The sequence below is a fragment of the Myxine glutinosa genome, chromosome 11, assembly GCF_964187855.1.
Source record: "Myxine glutinosa chromosome 11, kmMyxGlut1.1, whole genome shotgun sequence".
NCBI classification, from domain to species: domain Eukaryota; kingdom Metazoa; phylum Chordata; class Myxini; order Myxiniformes; family Myxinidae; genus Myxine; species Myxine glutinosa.
The window spans coordinates 3,691,049-3,711,622 of record NC_136271.1 but is presented as its reverse complement, the minus strand read 5'-3'; the positions used below and the strand labels follow the sequence as shown (position 1 = coordinate 3,711,622).

General features: G+C 44.1%; 1 protein-coding gene across 1 annotated transcript in view; it reads right to left on the bottom strand.

The window, feature by feature from the left end:
- Positions 1-491: 491 nt before the first annotated feature.
- LOC144894220 (interferon-induced protein with tetratricopeptide repeats 3-like) overlaps positions 492-20,574 on the bottom strand; it is a 30,151-nt gene continuing 10,068 nt past the window's right edge. Inside the window, exon 3 of the mRNA XM_078786352.1 lies at positions 492-3,848. Within this exon, the coding sequence (XP_078642478.1) occupies positions 3,160-3,840 (681 nt within the window). The 5' untranslated portion in view covers positions 3,841-3,848 and the 3' untranslated portion in view covers positions 492-3,159. The remainder of the gene's footprint in view (positions 3,849-20,574) is intronic.

The following is a 20,574-nucleotide window of genomic DNA, read 5'->3' as shown; positions in this document are numbered from 1 at the left end:
GCCTTAAACACCATGCAGCCATTTACCCTTCTGAATGTGTTGAGTGACCTGTGCCTGAACCCCCATATCATAGTCTGGGTGGAAAGTGTTTTACGAGACCGTCCTCATAGACCAGACAGATTTATGGAAAAAGGCCATGTATGAGCTTCGAGGTGCATTTTTGGGTAAAAGTTGGGAACCTCACTTTTTAACATAATTACGGTATGCTGAATTCGATTAACCCGGTTTCCAAGCCGAATGTTGAGTTTTTGACCTTCTAATCAGCATAAACAAAATGGCCGCCAAATTGCCATTTTTGGACAATTTCTTTGAACAAGCATTTATATATCATGTATAAACATGCAGTTGTTTTACTTTAACTTTACAACTTTTACCCCAAAATGCACCAAGAAGCTTATACATGGCCTTATTCATAAATCCGTCTAGTCTTTGTGATGGTTGGCGACATATTGAAAGTGACATTCAAACTGATATTGAAATTGGACATGATAAAATGGGAAATGGTTTTAATAAGACAATGTTTCATACAACCATTTATTCTAAAATTAAGTATACATGGCCATGAAGCACAAACATTCAGGAATGTCACACATGTTGTTTTGCCAAACTACATCAAATTCATACAAGGGGTCTGATCATCGCTGTTTCTGACAGGCACACATTGATGTGCACCTCAACTCTGAATAGCGACATTTGCAGCGTCGAGTCTTGCATTGCTTCTGGCATGCACAACAAATCATCTCGAGGCAACTTTCTGGGATTGGACTCAGTGACATCAGAATCACCATGTTTCCATCCCATTTCCACAGGTGCAGGAAGGTCAGCTATAGCACAATGAGCATTTCTCCATACCATGGCTTGATGGTGTCCTCGCATCAAATGGAAATGAAGAGCATCACTTGTCAGTGACATTGCTTCTGGATTACCAGTCTTGGAGAACAACATATGTCGTGCTGAATCAACAGAGGTTGTTCTGCACACATTATATATTCTGCAGACGAACGCTTCTGCAGATTTGATTGTCTCCTCTGTGAGTTCACCAATGCCCAAGTTCTTCAGCAGTTTATTCAAAACTCAAAAGAACAACTCAAAATTCGGTTTGGGAACCGGGTTAATCGAATTCAGCATGCCCTAGTTATGTTAAAAAGTGAGGTTCCCAACTTTTACCCCAAAATGCACCTACAAGCTTATACATGGCCTTTTACCATAAATCCGTCTAGTCTATGGTTGGTGTGGAGATGGGTTCAACTCTTCAACCTCTCTCACCATTGGCCAATTGCGACTCTTGGTTTCTTCTGCAAATATTTTCATGGCAAATGTTCTGTTGGACTTTCTAACTTGGTTCCTCCCACACGAGTGTTTGGACGTAAAACCCGGTTTGCCATCTCCGCTCACCCATACACTATACCCGACCTCTGCTACTTCCAGTGTCTTAGATGTTTTCTTGTTATTTTTTTATTTTTTTTATTTATTAACTCAACTGGACTATGTCCAGCTGAGTTTTTGTCGACACCCAGTATCCGTCGTCCGTCTGTCTGTCGTCTGTAAACAATTCGACGTCTACGCTCTAAAAGTCACAAATATTGATGTAATTTGATGAAACTTGTTATGTAGCATCTTTAAGACGTAAACTAGTTTGGGATTGCATTTGGGCGTTTCACGCCCAAAAATGGGCGCGGCAGGGCGGCCATATTGAAAAATCAATTTTTGTCATATATTTTTAGCACATATAAACTATATAGTCTGTAGTTCCATTATGCATATTCTAACCATATTGATATAGACCCGTTGAGTTCAGGTTCCCTGGAACCTCTCTAGTTTTTATTTTATTTTGCTTTATCTTTATATTTTTCTAACTTTCCCTTAGCCCCTTACCTAGAGTGGCTGTATGCCTTGTCTGGGGCAATATCCATGAAAAAAAAAAAAGATTACCTTTTTGAACAATCGCTAATTCTGTTTATAACACTAAACAAAAAAATTTGGAGGAATCCCGACATCCGTGAGGTAAGTTTTACTTACAGAACTGAGCGAAGATCTACTGTGCTCTACATACCCCACAAGGGTTGGGTTAATAACATGATCCTTTCTGCCACCAATGCAGCGTTTTTCGTGGCGAACTTTTGAAACTCGCTCCTGCTGTTTAACATGAAACGGAAAGGGAGGAAGCCCGGGTTGTGCTCATTTACCAAGCAGCTAGCTAGCGCTTGCCAAGCCAGCCGTTCATTAACGGTTTTGAATGGAGTGCTTGCTCAAATGCTTAAACCACTTGGCGATCTCTTCACAAGAAACTTGGTAAATGACCACACACCCAATGTTCTTGAGATCCGACCATAGATCGACTGTAATCGAAATACCCCAAAGAGGAATGACCCTTCCTGCCCCTCCCGAAGTGAGCGGGTGTACTTGTATAAATCAATAGCTATTTTAAGAGTAAACGCATGGTGTAAACCGCAAACCTTTTACTCCACAATAACATAAATTATCATGGGTGGCAGGGGAGGCAACAGGAAATTATGGATTGCTCCCATCTGAGTTTTTAAACCAGGATCGTGGTCGAGACAACTTCTCTAGTGCCTTTTTGCATATGCTTGTAGCATTTGGATTCTAATTCATCTGAAGGCCCAACATAAAATGCTTCTTTGCTTCTTCTACATTCTTTTGTGACCGAAGGAACAATCCAAATTGAACATGCAAAATCTGAACATTTTCTGAACACGTCAGACGTTCTTGGTCAGCGAAAAGATCATTGTAGAGACTACGTGCCCGATCTATCATCCCAACCTCAGCATAGGTTCTTGCAACATCACACATTGGTCTTACAAATGCCTTTTCAGACACATCATATGATTGCTGGTGAAAGTAAATTGATTTGTCCAATAAACATTTAATTTGAGCTTGTTTGGTCTTTGGTTCCATTCTCTCCCTTTTCAAAAGTTCCGCTTTCTGATAGTAAACTTTTCCCAAAGTGCACAAAAGTGTTGGGTTGTTGGGGTTGGTATTCAAAGCATCTTGAGCGATTCTTATTGCTTCATTCAAACTTTCTGGAGAACTTTCACGTTCTAAAAATTGAGCAATGTACTTCTGGATGGTAGGATGGTTTGAGGCCTTGTGCAAGGCTTTCCCCAAGTGTAAATGTGCCTCTTCCATTTGCTGTTTAGCTTAACAACGGATTGCCAGATGTATTGACGCCATACTGTTTTCTGGGTCAAGTTCAAGGGTCCGCCTGAGAAGTTTCTCTCCTTCCAAAGGTTCTATCTTGGAACAATCAGATGAATTATATTTCCACTCGCAACGGCACAATGCAATGGCACATGCCAAAGTCCACTGGACATGATCTGGTCGACTTTTCAATGCTTCTTTCAAACACATTGCAGCGTTGTTGTAATGAGCAAACCCACAACGAAACAAGGTCCAGCCTTTCTCAGCCAGCACTTCTGGATTCACCGGTGAGGTACAATCTCCAACCTTGGTTTCACCGCTTATCTTCTGCACTTTTTTGAGATAACAATTGGCTTCTTGCTGGTTGTTCATTTGGAAATGGACCCAGGCATAATTGCTGTACAAGACCAAATTGTGTTCACTCATTTCTTGATGAGATGTCTTCCGGGAAGCTTCTTCAGCTGCAGCGAGGTGCTGCAGAGCACAAGGCCAACTATTCTTCATTGCAGCAATGAAAGCGAGGAAGTTGTGTGCTGCGGGATTCCAAACTTCAGAGTTGTATTTCAACTGGAATTCAATTGCTTCTTCGAACCATGACACTTCTCGAACAGAAGCTTCCAGGTTCCAGGTGAAGTGGCATTCCAGTTGTTTCAGCTCTGCTTCAAGACTTTGATCAACCATATCCGCTCCTGAAAAACATTGAGAACGAACGGGATAAATTTCCATGCAATCAGATTGCAGACCATCACCAGGACTTGTGTTGTGTCATTGATTGCGAATGAAAGATCTAAATTGTCTCGCTGCAAAGATGAAAGCAGGTAAAAGGTCTGTAAAGCTAAAATGGTCAAAACGTGTAAATGTTGAAATATGTAAAGGTCAAAAGGTCTAAAAGGAGTCGAAAGGGTCTTCAAAGGTCGAAGGGATCTTAAGACTTCCAAAAAGGTATAAAGGTCAAAGGGGTATAAATGGCATTAAAATGTCTGAAAGGTGTGAAGGTCTAAAAGGGAAGACAGGAGTTTTCGGGATCCAAAGGATATATTAGGTTATAAAAGGGCCTAACAAGTTCTAAAGGATCTTTGGGGTTGAATGGTTATAAAGTGTGTAATGGGGTCGAAAGAGTCTTACGGTTACAAAAGGTCATGGGGTCTTAGTTGTCTGTATGTTCTTAGGGGTTTTTTTTTTTTGTTTGTTTTTTTAAAATATACTGAATCGAGTCTCGTGAAAGAGCTAACATTTACTTCACAAACAAATCAACCAGACAAACAAAATATATAAAAAGAGGGAGCGGAAGACAAGATGGGGAGAGAAGGGGAAGCACACAAACAACATTTGAGAGCATGGAGATGTGTAGGAGGGAGAGGGCTTGGGGGGAGGAGGCGTGGGAAGGGGGGGGGGGGGGAGTGGGAGAAGTATAAAACCCAAGGACTTCCAGGACAGAAGTTGGTATTTCAAAAAAGTGGAATTGGGGTGAAATTAGCGGGGGTAGAAAAGATCAAGGTTTTGGATGGGGGAAGATAAGAGATGGTGGTAAACAGCTGTTTTAAAGACCTGGAGGGTGGAGTGGGATTGAAGAGAGTGAGGGAGTTTGTTCCAGAGGCGGGAGAAAAGAGGAATGAAGGAGTGAAGGTGAGCAGAGAGTCTTGATTTTGGCAGTTTAACCATAAGAGGGTTGCAGGCAGATATTGTGCGACCTGTAGGAATATTTGGGGGACAGAGCCCATAGAGAGCTGGGGGGGGCGGGGGCAAGGCCAGAGAGGAGTCGGTATAAGACGGAAAGACAACCAACCTGCCTGCGGTGAGTGAGTGAGAGGCCCTTGGAGTTAGCTTCATCGCGGGAGATTCTAATGATTCTGAACGCTTTGGTTTCAACAGCGTGAAGACGAGCTAGGTGTGAGGCAGGAGCACCAGCCCAGAGGGGAGAGCAGTATTCCATTGAGCTGTGGATGAAAGCCTTGTATGTGGTGAGGAGCTCAGGTGTGCCAAGGAAGGACTTCGCACGATGGAGGATGCCCAGTCGGCGACTGGCTTTGGAGGCCAGATTTGAAATGTGGTTTTCCCCGGAAAGATCATGTGTTACATGGTCCTCCCGGTGACTACCTGGTCTCGGTGACCCCCGGACCGTGAGAGGAACTCCGCCAGAAAGATAAAGTATTTATGCGCTTTCGTAACGCAATCAATATGAATTCCAATCAATAAGACACCCCACACCAAGGATCCGGAACAATCAATGATATATTCCCCCAAGGAATCAACAATCAACAACCATCAACAATCCACAATTAACAATCAATCACCAATATGATTAAGATGGCCATCTTATATATGTGTGTCCCCTTTCCCCACTCCCGACCCCTTGGGTACTCACGACCCCTTTGGTCTCTGTCCCTCACAATGTCTCTGGGCCCCTCCTGACCAAGAGGATGGTCGGCTTCTCCGCACACGGGCGGTTGAACGAACCCCTGGCTGACGTGCTCCCAAACGTGCACGTCACGTACCGGGAACAACGGTGGCAGCGCGCACCTCCTTGCCAAGCAACGCGGGCAAAGCAACGCGCGGCTTGTCCAGCGCTCGAGGCCCAAGGTGCGACCCATACGCGTCCTTGTAGACAGTGAGGCGAACTGTGTAGGACGCTTGGTTCCGTGCACGAACCCACGGCAACTTGATGTGTCAAGGGGTAATTCCTTTCGCCAGATGGGTTTCCCAACGCAGCGTCAGACGCTGCTCGATATCGATACCCTCGCCTCGGAGCTCGGCGAGGAAGAAGAAGAAGATCGTCGCTTCTCCAGGACCTCGTGTCTTTTCTCTTCCGTTTCCTGTCTCCTTTTTCCCAGAAGGGCTCCTGACCCTTTAATCACAACAACCTTTAATCGACTACACATTGATACGCAAAGACCTGAATAGTAATTCACATGAATTCGTAACACATAGCAGATCGTGAGACCCAAAAGCTTGAGTGACAGAACTTCTTGGAGAGGATTATTCAGAAAGTGGATAGGAGGGTTGTCCAGTCGGTCTTTTCGGAGAGACATCGTGTGAGATTTGTCAGGATTGAAAGACATGTTCCACTTGTTTTGCCCAGTCTGTGATTTTGTCCAGGTCTGCAGAGAGTAAGGAGGCTGCAGACTGCCGATCTGAGGGATGAAGAATGGAGCGACAGAGAGTAGAGTCATCAGCAAAGAGATAGAGAGGATTTTCAAGAGTCAGAGAGATCATTGATGAAGAGCAGAAAAAGCACAGGGCCCAAAACACTGCCTTGGGGAACTCCAGCCTGAACAGGAAGAGGAGATGAGAGAAACCCATTCAGGGCCACACGTTGACTACGACTAGAGAGGAAGTCCGCCAGCCATGCGTGGAGATTTCCATGGATACCAAAAGAGGAGAGTTTGGTGAGCAGAGTGGGGTGCCAGACCGTATCGAAGGCACGTGATATGTCAAGGGAGACAGCTCTAATTTCCTGTTTGGCATTGAGGACCTCCATCCATTGTTGAGAAAGCAGAAGCAGCATGTCCAGAGTAGAGTTATCAGGTCTGAAACCAAATTGATGATCAGAGATCAAGCCATTGGAGAAGAGGAAAGATTTTTTATCTGAAGCGATGATGGATTCCATGACTTTGCTGATAATTGGGAGAAGGCTGATTGGTCTGTAGTTGCTAGGATCTGTTTATGCACATTTTTTGTGCAAAGCGGTGATGTTGGCAGATTTCCAAGCAGATGGCAGATGACCTTGAGCAAAAGAGAGGGTGAAGAGAACAGAGAGAGGGAGTGAAAGAGCGGAAGAACAGGATTTTAGGACCTGTGGGCTGATGCCGTCAGGTCCAGTTGCAGAATCAGAGTCGAGGGTTGACAGAAACTTTTCCACCTTGTCAGGAGGAAAGGACACAGAGTCCAGGAGCAGCTGGGTACGACTGGGTACGGTGGGTACAGAGAGAGATGGGTTTGGGACACACGATTTAGAGGCAAACACAGAGTTGAGGCATTCAGCTTTTTCACGTGCGGAGTCAGCCGTGTAGCCATTTGAGGTGAGGGAGGGGATAGAGGGGGAACAAACACCAGAAACAGATTTGACCAGACGCCACCAGAATTTGGAAGAGGGAGACAGATAAGAGAGTTCAGTCCTGAGAATGGAGAGATATTGTTTCCTGGCTCTCCTGAGGGTGGACACACACTTGTTTCGGGCTTTGTGAAAGGAAATGAGATTTCCTTCCGTTGGATTTGCTTTCCAGGAGACGAAAGCAAGTTGTTTCTGGGCAATAGCCTCACCACAAGATTCCGTGCACCATGGATGGGAGGAAGGGTATGACAACTGAAGACGAGATGGGATAAATCTGTGCATGAGAGAGAGCAATTTACTCTCTCTCTTTACAATTTACTCTATTTACTCTTTCAAACGGTTTTCAGGGTCTAAACGTTTTTAGGGGACAAAATAGTCTTCGGGGTCTTCAGGGTCTTAGGGTTACAAGGCATCTTAGGGGTTATATAGGGTCTTAAAGGGTCTTGGGGGGCCTAAAGAGTGTAAAGTGATATAAAGGTTCTAAAAGTGTCTTCGGGTTCTTGAGGGTCTTCGGGTTATATAGAGCGTGTGTTAGGGGTCTAAATGGGTTTAAAATATTTTTGATCTATATTTTTGCTGATGACTCCACCCTCTATCACTCCATATCTCACCCCTCAGATCGGCAGTCTGCAGCCTCTTCACTCTCTGCAGACCTGGATAAAATCTGGTTAAACAACTGGAACATGTCTCTCAACCCTGACAAATCTCACCCTCTCACTATGTCTCTCTGAAAGGACCGTCTGGAAAACCCTCCCATTTCCTCTCGAAGAAGATCCTTCACAAAAGCTTTTAGGTCTCACTATCTGCCAAAATCTTTCCTGGGAAAATGACATTTCCAAGCTGGCCTCCAAAGCCAGTCGCTGACTGGGCATCCTCCATTGTGCGAAGTCCTTCCTTGGCACTCCTGAGCTTCTCAACACGTGCAGAGCTTTCATCCGCAGCTTGATGGGATGGGATACTGTTCTCCCCTCTGGGCTGGTGCTCCTGCCTCACACCTAGCTCGGCTTCACGCGGTTGAAACCAAAGCATTCAGAAACATTGGAATCTCCTGTGATGAAGCTGATTCTAAGGGCCTTTCTCTCTCACCGCAGGCAGGTTGGTGGTCTTTCTGTCTTCTACCGACTCCTCTCCGGCTTAGCTCCCCCAGCTCTGTCTGTGCTCTGTCCCCCAAATATTCCTGCAGGTCGCACAAGATCTGTCAGCAACACTCTTCTGGTTCAACTGCCAAAATAAAGACTCTCTGCTCACCTTCACTCTTTCATTCCTCTTTTTCCCCACCTCTGGAACAAACTCCCACACTCTCCCACTCCTCCCTGCAGGTCTTTAAAACAGCTGCTCACCACAATATTGTTACGTTTGTGGGGGTAGAGGATAAATTACCACAGTAAAGGGAGGATTGTATAGTATTAGCATGGACCGTGAACGCGTAGGAGACATTTTGATGTATTAAGTAGGGAAAAGTGGAGCTTAAGGTTATTTATATAACTTCACATGGGGGGGCCTATGGCCATAAAACCCTCGTTACAACAACAACAACAACCTTCCATTGAAAGGATTCACCACAACCCACCATAAGTGGCAGAAGCCGAACACTCTCGATCGACGGCTAAACTCCGCCTTGAAAGGATCGTAACTGGTAGGCCACGCCCCGAGCTTCGTCATTGGTCGAGAGGACATGTGGTGTTTCGACAGAGCTCGGAGACTGGTCGAGTGACGTCAGAGAGCAGGGAAGGTTCAAGAGCAGGAAGAAGAAGACCCTCTCTCTCGGTCTGGCTCTTGTCCCTGTCGGTCGCTGTTGTGCTGGCGCTTCTGGCTAGTGTGTGCTTTGGAGGAGAGGGAAGGAAGAAGAGGAGCGCGTCTCTGCTCTCAGTGTGGACTCTCGTTTCTGCACGAAGGGAAGGTTTTCGTCATTGTTGATCCCTTCACTCGAACAGACTGGCTCAAACAGCTGGCATTCTTCGGTGCGCTGACGCTGAGAGAGAACGGTGTCGACAGTTTCGATCGTGAGGAAGGGGTGCGCTCGCGTCGTTGATCATTGCCATTGTGGGGCTTCGACGCGCGGTCCTTTCGTCAGCCATCCTCATCCTGCACTGCCGACCTGACCAGTTTCGACGACCACCAATCACCACAATCCACAAGCACAAATTTTGGACTAGAGCTGAGTGCCGGCCGGCTTGGGGAATTTTATTTTGTTTTATTATATTCCCCCTTGTCTGTTTTTGTGTCTGAGTGGAGACGTCTCACCCTAGGAAATGTTAGATTCACCTCCGCATTTATTTTATTCTTGCGTTTACTTTCATTCAATCATTATTGTTGCATTTTATTTGTCGTATGTTTAATTGTTCGTGGGTTTCGGGAATCAACCCGTGTGCTTCGTTCGGGTAAGCACCTTGCTGCCCTCCGTCCGCGCGCCAAAAAGTACCGCCATTATTCGGAGTTCGCCTCGGATTAAGACCGTCCAGCTATTCGTCCGAGGAGGGTGTTCATCGGCCGGCCACGGACATGACAATATCTTGTCTTCCTCCATCAAAACCTTGATCTTTTCTATCCCTGTTAATCCACCCCAAATTAACCTCCTTTAAATTCTGTTTTCTTTCTTGATTGCAACTACATATGGGCAGGGTACAGCCCGAAGTACCCCGTGGGGGACCCCACTCCCTCTCGTCAAAACTCAAGGTGGGGAACCCGATCGAAGCAAGGGTGGAAATCACTCCATTTACGACGACGAAACGTCTGATGCCCGACGTGGAGATCGGTTTCTGAGGTTTGGGACATGGGATGTAGGGACAATGACAGGGAGATCAGGAGAAGTGGTGGAAGTATTGGTCAGAAGAAGAGTGGACAGATGTTGTGCGCAGGAGACGAGATGGAAGGGAAGTGGTGTGAGAATGGTGAAGGGTAGGCAGGGACAGAAATACAAGTTTGTGTGGCAAGGGTGCCCGGAGGGCGTGAATGGTGTTGGTGTCTTGTTTTGTGAGGAGTTTGTAGACAGTGTGGTGAGTGTGACTAGAGTGAGTGAAAGGTTGATGATGGTGAAAATGATGATTGGAAAGCTCTTGGTGAACGTCATCTCGGGATATGCTCCGCAGGTTGGTCGGAGCTATGACGAGAAGGACAAGTTCTGGTGTGCGATAGAGAAGCTGATGGAAAACGTGAAAGATGAGGAAGTTGTTGTGGTAGGAGGAGACCTAAATGGACATGTGGGATGGTGTATGGACGGTTTTGAGGGAGTTCATGGGGGTTACGGATATGGTGTGAGAAATGGAGAAGGTGAAAGGATTTTGGAGTTTGCTGATGGAGCTGATTTGTTGATTTGTAATAATCAGTTCCAGAAAGAGGATAATAAGCTTGTTACATACACGTCAGGTGGGTCGACGACAACCGTTGACTACCTGCTGGTGCGTAGGCGAGATAGGGGGCACCTCCGGGACAAAAAGGTGATCCCGGGGGAGGAGGCTGTTTCACAGAACCACTTGGTTGTCTGCGACATAAGGGTGAAAGGTGCGAGGAGAGCTCAGTGGGTGAAGTACCAACCGAGAATGAAGGTGTGGAGGTTGAAAGAGGTGACAGTGAGGGAGGCATTAAAAGAGAGGCTGAGTATGGTAGAGGATGATGTGGTTGAGCTTGAAAGTGGTTGGATGTCAATTAAAGATAGTCTGTTCGGAGCCGTTGGTGAGGTATGTGGATGGACAAAAGGACCACCGAGGCACTCGGAAACATGGTGGTGGGATGATGAAGTTGGAAAGAAGATTGACGAGAAGAGGAAGAAGTTCAAGGAGTGGCAGAAGGCGAAGGGTATGGGGGCAGAAAAGGCAGAACATGAAAGTTATAAGGCAGCCAAGAAGGCTGCAAAGAAAGAGGTAGCAAAGGTGCAGGAGGCATGTCGGAAGAATGTTCGGAGAACGCTTGGATTTGGAAGAGGGTCAGAGAGCGGTATTCAGGATTGCAAAGCAGATAGCGAAAGAGAGGTGTGATGTGATGGGGGTGAGTTGCTTGAAGGATGAAGTGGGACAAATCGTTGTCGACCCAGATGAAATTAAAGGAAAATGGAAGAGATATATGGAAATACTGTTGAATGCAGAGAATGAATGGGATGGCAACATCGAGAGTAACCCAGTTTTAGGACCGGTAGAGAAGATAACCGAGAAGGAAGTTGAGGAAGCGATAAAAGCATTGAAGAGTAGAAAAGCGGGAGGGCGACGGGAGTTGTGGGGGATATGTTGAAGGCAGCGGGAAATTGGGGTGTGAAGAGAATGACAGAGATCTGCAATCTGGTGGTGAAATAAGGCCGCATTCCAGTGGATTGGGAACTGAGTACCCTCGTCCCTCGAAACAAGGGGAAAGGTGACCCTCTGGACTGTGGCTCGTATCGAGCGATAAAGTTATTGGAGCATGGAATGAAGGTATTGGAAAGGGTTTTGTAGAGGAGGATGAGGAAGAAAGTGAAGATTGACGAAATGCAATTTGGATTGATGCCAGGAAGAGGAACGACAGACGCGCTTTTTATTGTGAGGCAGTTGCAGGAGAAGTACATGGAGAAGAGGAAGAAGTTGTTCCTTGGGTTTGTTGAACTGGAGAAAACATTCGATAGGGTTCCACGTGAAGTAGTGACATGGGCATTGAGGAAGTTAGGAGTGGAGATGTGCATGGAAGTGACGGTTGCAAGAGTGAGATGTGTATGGAAGTTTCAGGAACTGAGTGGCGTGCTGACGAGGAGGGGAGTGTCATTGAAGCTGAAGGGAAAGGTGTATGCTGCATGTGTGAGAAGTGTTATGATTTATGGGAGCGAGACATGGGTAATGAACGTAGAGCAGCAACGAAGGTTGGAAAGGGTGGAAATGCGAATGGTTCGGTGGATGTGCGGAGTATCGTTGAGAGAGAGGAAGACGAATGATGAATTGCGAAAGATGATGGGAATAGAGCCTGTGATGGATGCTGTGAAGAGAAACAGTTTAAGATGGTTTGGTCATGTGTTGAAGAAGGATTAAATTGACTGGTTGAGAGGAGTGATGGAAATGAATGTAGAAGGAAGTAGAGGACGGGGAAGACCGAGAAAGACTTGGCTAAAGATGGTGGAAGAAGAAATGCGGGCAAGGGGGTTAAACAAGGGGAGATGCAGAAAATAGGGCAAAATGGAGAAGATTGTCATGGGGATGTGGAAGTGTAACTCAGTGTAACTTATTGATTGGCACTGGTAACTCATTGATTAAGACTGGTAACGAAGCAGATAGACGATTTCGTAAATGAATGCCAAGAATGTGCACGAACATGGTAATCTCTTGTCCACCTGGTCACAGCCCCAGGCTGGAGCACCCCCCTATTGTTTGGTAAATGGAACTCGCAGCAGGAGGGGAGCGAGCTGGTGCCAGTGGGGTGAGCATGCATGACCTCGGGGCATTTGCAGAGAAGGGATTAGCGCGACAAGGCCCATATAAACCAGAGCAAACTATGAGTCAGGAGACTTGTCACCAGAAGCTCTGACCTACGGAACGGAACGGAACCCTGTGAACAGCGCTGAGAGAGGACCGGCCGAAGAAGAAGAACCAACGACTTGAATTAACAATCCGTTTAGCTATTGTAGTCTTTATTGAATTGAAACAAGTGACTTAGTAATTATAATAAATCCTTACTTTATAAAGCTGTTTCGGTCATATTGGAGTCTCCTGAGTCTTAACACATTCTCCGACAACTTGGTGGCTACCGTACGTGGATCAAGTGGACATCGCCAAGGTAAGCATGGCTTCTTGTGGATTGACCATTATGATATACGAACCTGTGTATAGTTATTTTGTATGTATATGGAGAAAGTGGTGTTTGGGCTTCTCCACGCACTATTGGTGCAGGAGAGCCCTCAGAAGGAAGATATAGATGAGACCTTTTGGCTCCGGTGATGTGCTCGCGACACAGAGATCCATTTGAGTTGGTCTAGGGTGCTGGGTAGTGGATCACAAAGAACCATTGCTGAGCTGGTACTCCCGGGTGCTGTGGCTACTACCCAAAGAACCATTTTTTTGTATGATTAAGATGTAACGATCTTAACGATCGTCCGAGGTAACGTCCTACAAAATGTCTGCTCGTTCTTTTTCCTTTGAGTCGTAATCCTGTTGAAATCTCATTTACAAAAGCGGAGTTAGTACGCCGGGGAATGATCGAGGTCCTTGATGGCAAATCAGGAATAGTGAATAAGCGGACAAAGTCACGGATGGAACGTTTTAAACGATTGTAGCTATTATTCGTGTTTTTTCTCATGATTTCTGTAAAATACGTATTTTTTCTGCGCTGTGTAATTCTTCTGACACGCGCCACTGATGTGCGCGAAGCGAACGAATGTCTGCCTGCATTCGCCTGTGTGATTGAGACTGCGTCTTTGCGAAGATTAGTGCATAGTCACACGAATACGCTGGTTATTAAGGGCCTTGCTGTGAACTGGGAGCGGATGGCCCGTGAGTGCACCATGAGACCATCTGCCTCCAAGTCGTGTAAGGCCGGTACACTCGTTTACACACCCGTACACGTGTAAAGTAGTTTACACTTGTTTTTTTTTTTTGCACTTGCTCAAAGCACGCGACTTGCTCGGCGTGCGACAGGGAGCCGGGAAATGGAGTTATATTTATATATATATATATTTTACCTCATTCCAATTTATGGTATTGCGACAAAACGGCTTATATCTTTGGAACGACTGGTCGGATTTAGACAAATAAAACGGAATTGTGTAGGACGAAAGCCGTGGGTCCAAAGTAAGAAGGAAAAAAAAAAAAAAAAAAAAAAAAAAGGGTGGAGGAGAGGAAATTTTTTTTTTTTAAGTTTTCCCGCCATGTCTAAAACTCGTTTGATTACAATATAAATTAATGACAGACAACGCCATCTCATGCCGGTCCAGAATTATTGTGAAAGATGGCGATTGGATGAAAATTGCATACCGACACGCCCTCACTGTCCCTCATTGTCCCTCATGTTCATTCCGGCTACCTGTCTCTTGCTCCCGCTCCTTCCCCTCCCTCTAGTTCCCATTGTTGCAACGTTTTGCTCCAACGTTTTGGGAACATTCAAATGTTGGGTTTTACTAACGTTTCCACAACGTCGCCACAACGTTTCACTTTCGTTGTTGCAACGTTTTGCTCCAACGTTTTGGGAACATTCAAATGTTGGGTTTTGCTAACGTTTCCACAACGTCGCCACAACGTTTCACTTTCGTTGTTGCAACGGTTTGCTCCAACGTTTTGGGAACATTCAAATGTTGGGTTTTGCTAACGTTTCCACAATGTCGCCACAACGTTTCACTTTCGTTGTTGCAACGTTTTGCTCCAACGTTTTGGGAACATTCAAATGTTGGGTTTTGCTAACGTTTCCACAACGTCGCCACAACGTTTCACTTTCGTTGTTGCAACGGTTTGCTCCAACGTTTTGGGAACATTCAAATGTTGGGTTTTGCTAACGTTTCCACAATGTCGCCACAACGTTTCACTTTCGTTGTTGCAACGTTTTGCTCCAACGTTTTGGGAACATTCAAATGTTGGGTTTTGCTAACGTTTCCACAACGTCGCCACAACGTTTCACTTTCGTTGTTGCAACGTTTTGCTCCAACGTTTTGGGGACACTCAAATGTTAAGTAAATCGGATAAGAATTCACGAGTTATTTAATTATTAGCGATTAATGAAGTACTTATTTAATTAATTACATTTCTTATTACATTACAGTAATTACATTACAGTAATTACCTGAGGTAATTACAGTAATTACAGTTCCGGTAATTACAGTAATTACAGTAATCATTACAGTAATTGCAGTAATCTTATTACAGTAATTACATTACATTAACTCAGGCACCTTTTGAGTAAGGAAGCTGATATTTGGACATGACACTGACCAATTGATGTGGCTGTCAAGGAAAATTTTGATTTATTGATTAATCATTTAATAAATTAACTTGTTGATTTATAAATGACTTATTTAATTAAAATTCCTCAGAGATACATCTTCGGATGAGATACTTGCAGATTGGTTATGCTATGAGCCAATTGATTAAGGAAAATATTTTGTGATGGCCATATTGGCAATTTCGTGACCATATTCGTGGCAACTCAGTTAGTGCCACTGCACCTTTAAAATGCATCCCTGCGTTCATTTTTCGATCGATTGAGTTGAAATTTTGAACAATCGGATCTGGACTGTCGTTATTAACGACTCTAGCACGCACCCGTCCAATCAGGATGGAGCGGTATGGTCCCCGGGTTATCACTGCCCGCAGTTTTAATTAGTTTTACTTTTTCTCTTGGTCATATAATTTTGAAGACATGCATGTCATGATATAGGAAATGTTTGTTCTGTTGAACGGAATAAATGTTGTTTATTTGTGTGGGTGTGTATTTTTTGTGTATTTTGGATATATTTTCACGACTAATTCCAGTTAACATCCTGCAAAATTTGCTCGTTTGCTGGCCGAGTCGAAATTGCGCTGAGTTCCTATGGCATGCGCCATTAAAAGCGCTGTGTAATGGTTGAGCTCCCTTTATTTCGTTTTGGTCATGCGGATGAGCAGACAAAGTGACGAATGCTGCGGCTGGAGCAGTAGAAGCGATGTTTTTAATTGAAATGATGTAATGAGTAATTAAAAGTGGGAGGGGGCAACACCACGCATACCTCTTTTAAGGTGTGTATAAACCCTGGATTAAAAGTGGGAGGGGGCAACACCACGCATACCTCTTTTAAGGTGTGTATAAACCCTGGAATATTTCCGCAATCAATACAATGCTGAAACTATGTAAGTTAAGTTAATGAGTAATTTAATGAGTAATTTAATAAGTAATTTAATGAGTAATTTAATGAGTAACTTAATGAGTAATTTAATGAGTAATTTAATGAGTAATTTAATGAGTAATTTAATGAGTAATTAAATGAGTAATTTAATAAGTAATTTAATGAGTAATTGAATGAGTAATTTAATGAGTAATTTAATGAGGAATTTAATGAGGAATAAACGTGGGAGGGGGCAACACCACGCATACCTCTTTTAAGGTGTGTATAAACCCTGGAATATTTCAGCAATCAATACGATGCTGAAATGATGTAATTTACTGTGTAAGAGGGTCGACCTTGGGTTTGTTTGGGTTTTGTTGTTTATTTTTGTGGGTGTGTATTTTTGTGTATTTTGTATATATTTTCACGGCTAATTCCAGTTAACATCCTGCAAAATTTGCTCGTTTTTTCTGGCCGAGTCGAAATTGCGTTGAGTTCCTATGGCATGCGCCATTAAAAGCGCTGTGTAATGGTTGAGCTCCCTTTATTTCGTTTTGGTCACGTGGATGAGCAGACAAAATGACGAATGCTGCGGCTGGAGCAGTGGAAGCGATTTTTTAAATTGTTCAATGATTATTCGATATTGTTATGACTTATTGTCAATAGGTATACTAAGTGGCCATGAGGTAGCCTGTTGCTATGTACAGTTTTATTCTATTGTTGATTATACCACATAGCTGTGGTGATAAAGGAAATGTTCGTTTTAAATAGATGATTATGATAGGACCATGACTATAAAATCATGATGATTATTATGAATGATATCATAGGGTTCAAATGCAGAATGATTGCATGAACTTGGGAAAGAACTTTCAAGCCCTATGGGATAAATTGGGTGTTACAAGCGATGGAGTTTCAAAATTTAGCATGATTGAAGGAATTTTACAGTCTTATTTCAGGAGTTTTACGAAATTTATATTGCCAAGAGATTTTGGGTACTATTAAAAGAAAAAAATGATGAGATATTTTTCCCAATGAACTTTAATATCTGCCATCCATTTTGGCTGTCTCACGAATGAAGGATGAGTTGCCTTTAGTGGTTGCAAAGAAAATTTGTGGAGACCAGGCAAAATGGGGAAATATGTCAGATATGACCCAAGGACAGGACGGTGATTCATCAATTGACATGAGGTATGAACCAGAGGTGACGACCGATGAGATTCGATCTCAGTCAATGGATGGACCTGTCCTGACATCATTGGGGAAAGGGCTTATGCAAGGAGTCATCCAAAATGATTAATTTGATTTATTGATGAATATTGATGAATTAATTGAAATTGAATAATTGATTGAATTGTTGATTGATTGAATCTAATTGATTGAATTTAATTGAATAAATTTAACTGGATAAATTGAATTGAATAAATTAAATTGAATATATTGATCGTTTGATTGATGAAAATGCGGTCTCAAGAAAGAAGCTTTAATATCTTTGTGAGATATTATCAGTGTGAAGACAACCTTGGAAAATTGAGCAAGGTGGTGAGTTTATATATAGATATATATGTGCGGTTACCATTGTATGATTTCCCCTTCAACAGAGCGGACACCTGAGGATTCACCCATTTCATACTGACCCTTTGGCTCATCTGCAAATACTGATCTGTGAGATTGGATTGTGCAAAAGCCACAGGTGAGAGAGATTCTCTGGAAATCACCGTGTGAACAGGTGGAGAGATCCTTCCTGGAAGTACGAGTGAAGCTTTAGAGGAACCTGGAGCAAGCTACAACACATCCAACGCTACTTTGATAAAAGGTGGAACAAACTCCAGTAGATTTTATTTATAGGACATATAGTACAGGTGTGTACAGGTGCATTCCAAAGCGCAGATCCTAGTAATCTACCTGGTACTTTGAGTGAATATTGAGTGTTATTCACATACAGGCAAAATGGGAAATGGAGTCTGCAAGGGTAAACAAGGTCAGCTGGACTTGTCCCAAAGAGGTGCTTGCGTCAACCACATGTATCAGCAATATGGTCCACATTCACTTAAAGATTTGGAATCTTGGCATGAATGGACAAAAGGGAGAAAGAAGGAATTCCCTAAGGATGGCACGTTTGACAGGAACACATTGGAAACACTCAGAGAAGAATTAGAAGCAAGAGACAGACAGAAGTTGAAGGTGGATTGGAAACCATTTTATTACTGGGACATCGAGTCTAGAGACAGGGAGACCAAAACGAAAATGGGGGGTGTGAAGAAAGAAATGAAGCAGATACAACATAGGTTGGAAAAGGTATCCACTCAAATGCCTCTTGAAGTTAGCAATGGAAAGCGATCCCAGTCCAGATTGTACCCAGACGCAAGGTCATATGAGATAAATGAACTAGAAGAGGAAACTCCTCCACCCTATCGGCGAAATATTGTATATCAGCCACAGGAAGTACAGGTACCTGTACCTCTACCTGCCGAAGGGCCAGTACAGAGTGAAACGATTGGCTCTAGCCGACAGAAGACAGGTGAAAGCAGTGCCCCAGTTGAGGTAACTACCCCAGAGGGTGCAACTGGAGGACAGGAACCGACTCAAAGTGGGCAAGCAATACAACCAGCTGCAACAACTTCAACATACGTCCCATACCACCATACAAGGAGTAAGGGTTCTGTGATGAATGCCAATCTATCCAACGATCAATATGATCTGCCAATGAACATTCAAAACTTGACTCTCCCACAGGGAGGTTTTGAACAATGTGGCGTTATGAATTTCCCGCAACGGCAATTTCCAGGGGCAAATGAGGAACGCCCAGATTTGATGTATAGACCTTGGCAAATACACCAATTGAAGGCATTACAGAGCGGTATGCCATCAATCAAAACAGATCCACTTCAATTTGCAGAAGAGCTACGATTGATTGTGGAGATGCAATTGCCGACTATAAGAGACATGGAAATACTCTTAAAGTGGGTAATTCCTAATACCACCACTTTGAAGACATTAATGAGTGAGGCAAACTGGGTACATGCAGTAAATGGACAATTAGACATACCCGCAGAGGCTAAAATGGCACAGATAAATAAATTAATAGAGGCCAAACAAAAATTGCCGCCCGTGACTGATTGGAATAAAGTGGTTACGTGCAAACAGAAAACAGGAGAGGATGCTAGTGATTATTTAGACAGATTGCGAGATGTTTTTCGACTATATTCGGGAATAGACCGGGCACAAATCAACAATGCCCTAAAACCCCTTTTTATTAATGGTCTGTTGCCGAAATTGAAGAGTGAAGTGGAAAGACAGTGTATTGCTTGGGAAGGCAAGCCGATGCAAGAAATATTGAATTATGCTTTGCATCATCAGCGAATTCAGGCCAGGAACAGTGCTATAAATGCCGAAAAATTGATGCAACTACAGACACAAGCCCTGATGACTACGAACCAACGCAATAGGTTTTCTATGCAACAACGCAACAATGCAACAGACAACAACTATGAGTCAGGAGAAAACCAGAGGTCAAAATGGCAACCCGGAGACCCAGACATGCAACCCAGCAAGACAAGTCAACAAGTGGACATACCAGGTAACGACAGAAACCGGTGTTTCAATTGTGGAAAGAGGGGACATTGGAAAAGGGCATGCCCATACCCCAACAGAAGACAATTTCGACAGGGAAACCAAGGACAGGGATACTACCAACTACCACCACCTCAGCCAACAGATAGGGCTCTATTGAGGAATGCCCCAATTAAGGGAGGACCTCAGCAGAATAAATGGTCTGCAACGCCCTTCTGACTAGATCAGAATGACCAAGTGGCAGCACTTCCTTTAATTTCAAGGTCGGCTGCACAGGAACCAAATGTTAATCTGACAGTAGGCGGATGCAAGGCTCCTTTCTTAGTCGATACGGGGGCCACGCATTCCACGTTGCGACGAGCAGACTTTCCCAATATACCATTGTCAAAACACTATACGACGGTGGTAGGAGTATCAGGGGTTCCCATACATACGCCTGTCACAAAGGAATTACGTGTCCAACTTGGCCCGTTGACTGCACAACATGCCTTTCTTGTGGCATCTGGCGTTCCAGTAAATTTGATGGGAAGAGATTTATTGTGCAAATTGAACTGTACTGTCATATGTAAGAAAAACGGAGTGTATCTAGAAATGCCAGAACATTCCCACGACTTCGTCATTGATATGCTACAAAGCGCAATAGAACCAAGAACACATCGATGGGAAATCAATGATACACAAATGGCAGAACTTTTGTACGATAGTTTTATGACATTGAAGGTTGCAATGCCCAAAGTACAGGAGTGGGTAGACAGCTACTTGATGGACTCTCTGAAATGGCAGACTGATCTTCACTGTACGACATGTCATGACCCTATAGGGAAGGAGGTGTCCTATGCAGAGAAGGTTTCGAGATACCTGGACACAAGGTATGATGTACATATAACATCACTGTGGGTAGGAGAACAGGGAATTGGCATGTCAGTGTCTTTGACGCCAGATCAACAACTCCTGTGGAATCAACCAGAAACAACAACCCCACACGTCACCTTAGCGGTGGCACAAGGATATGAAGCAAAAGATGTTGGAACAATGATTGCAACTTTGAAAG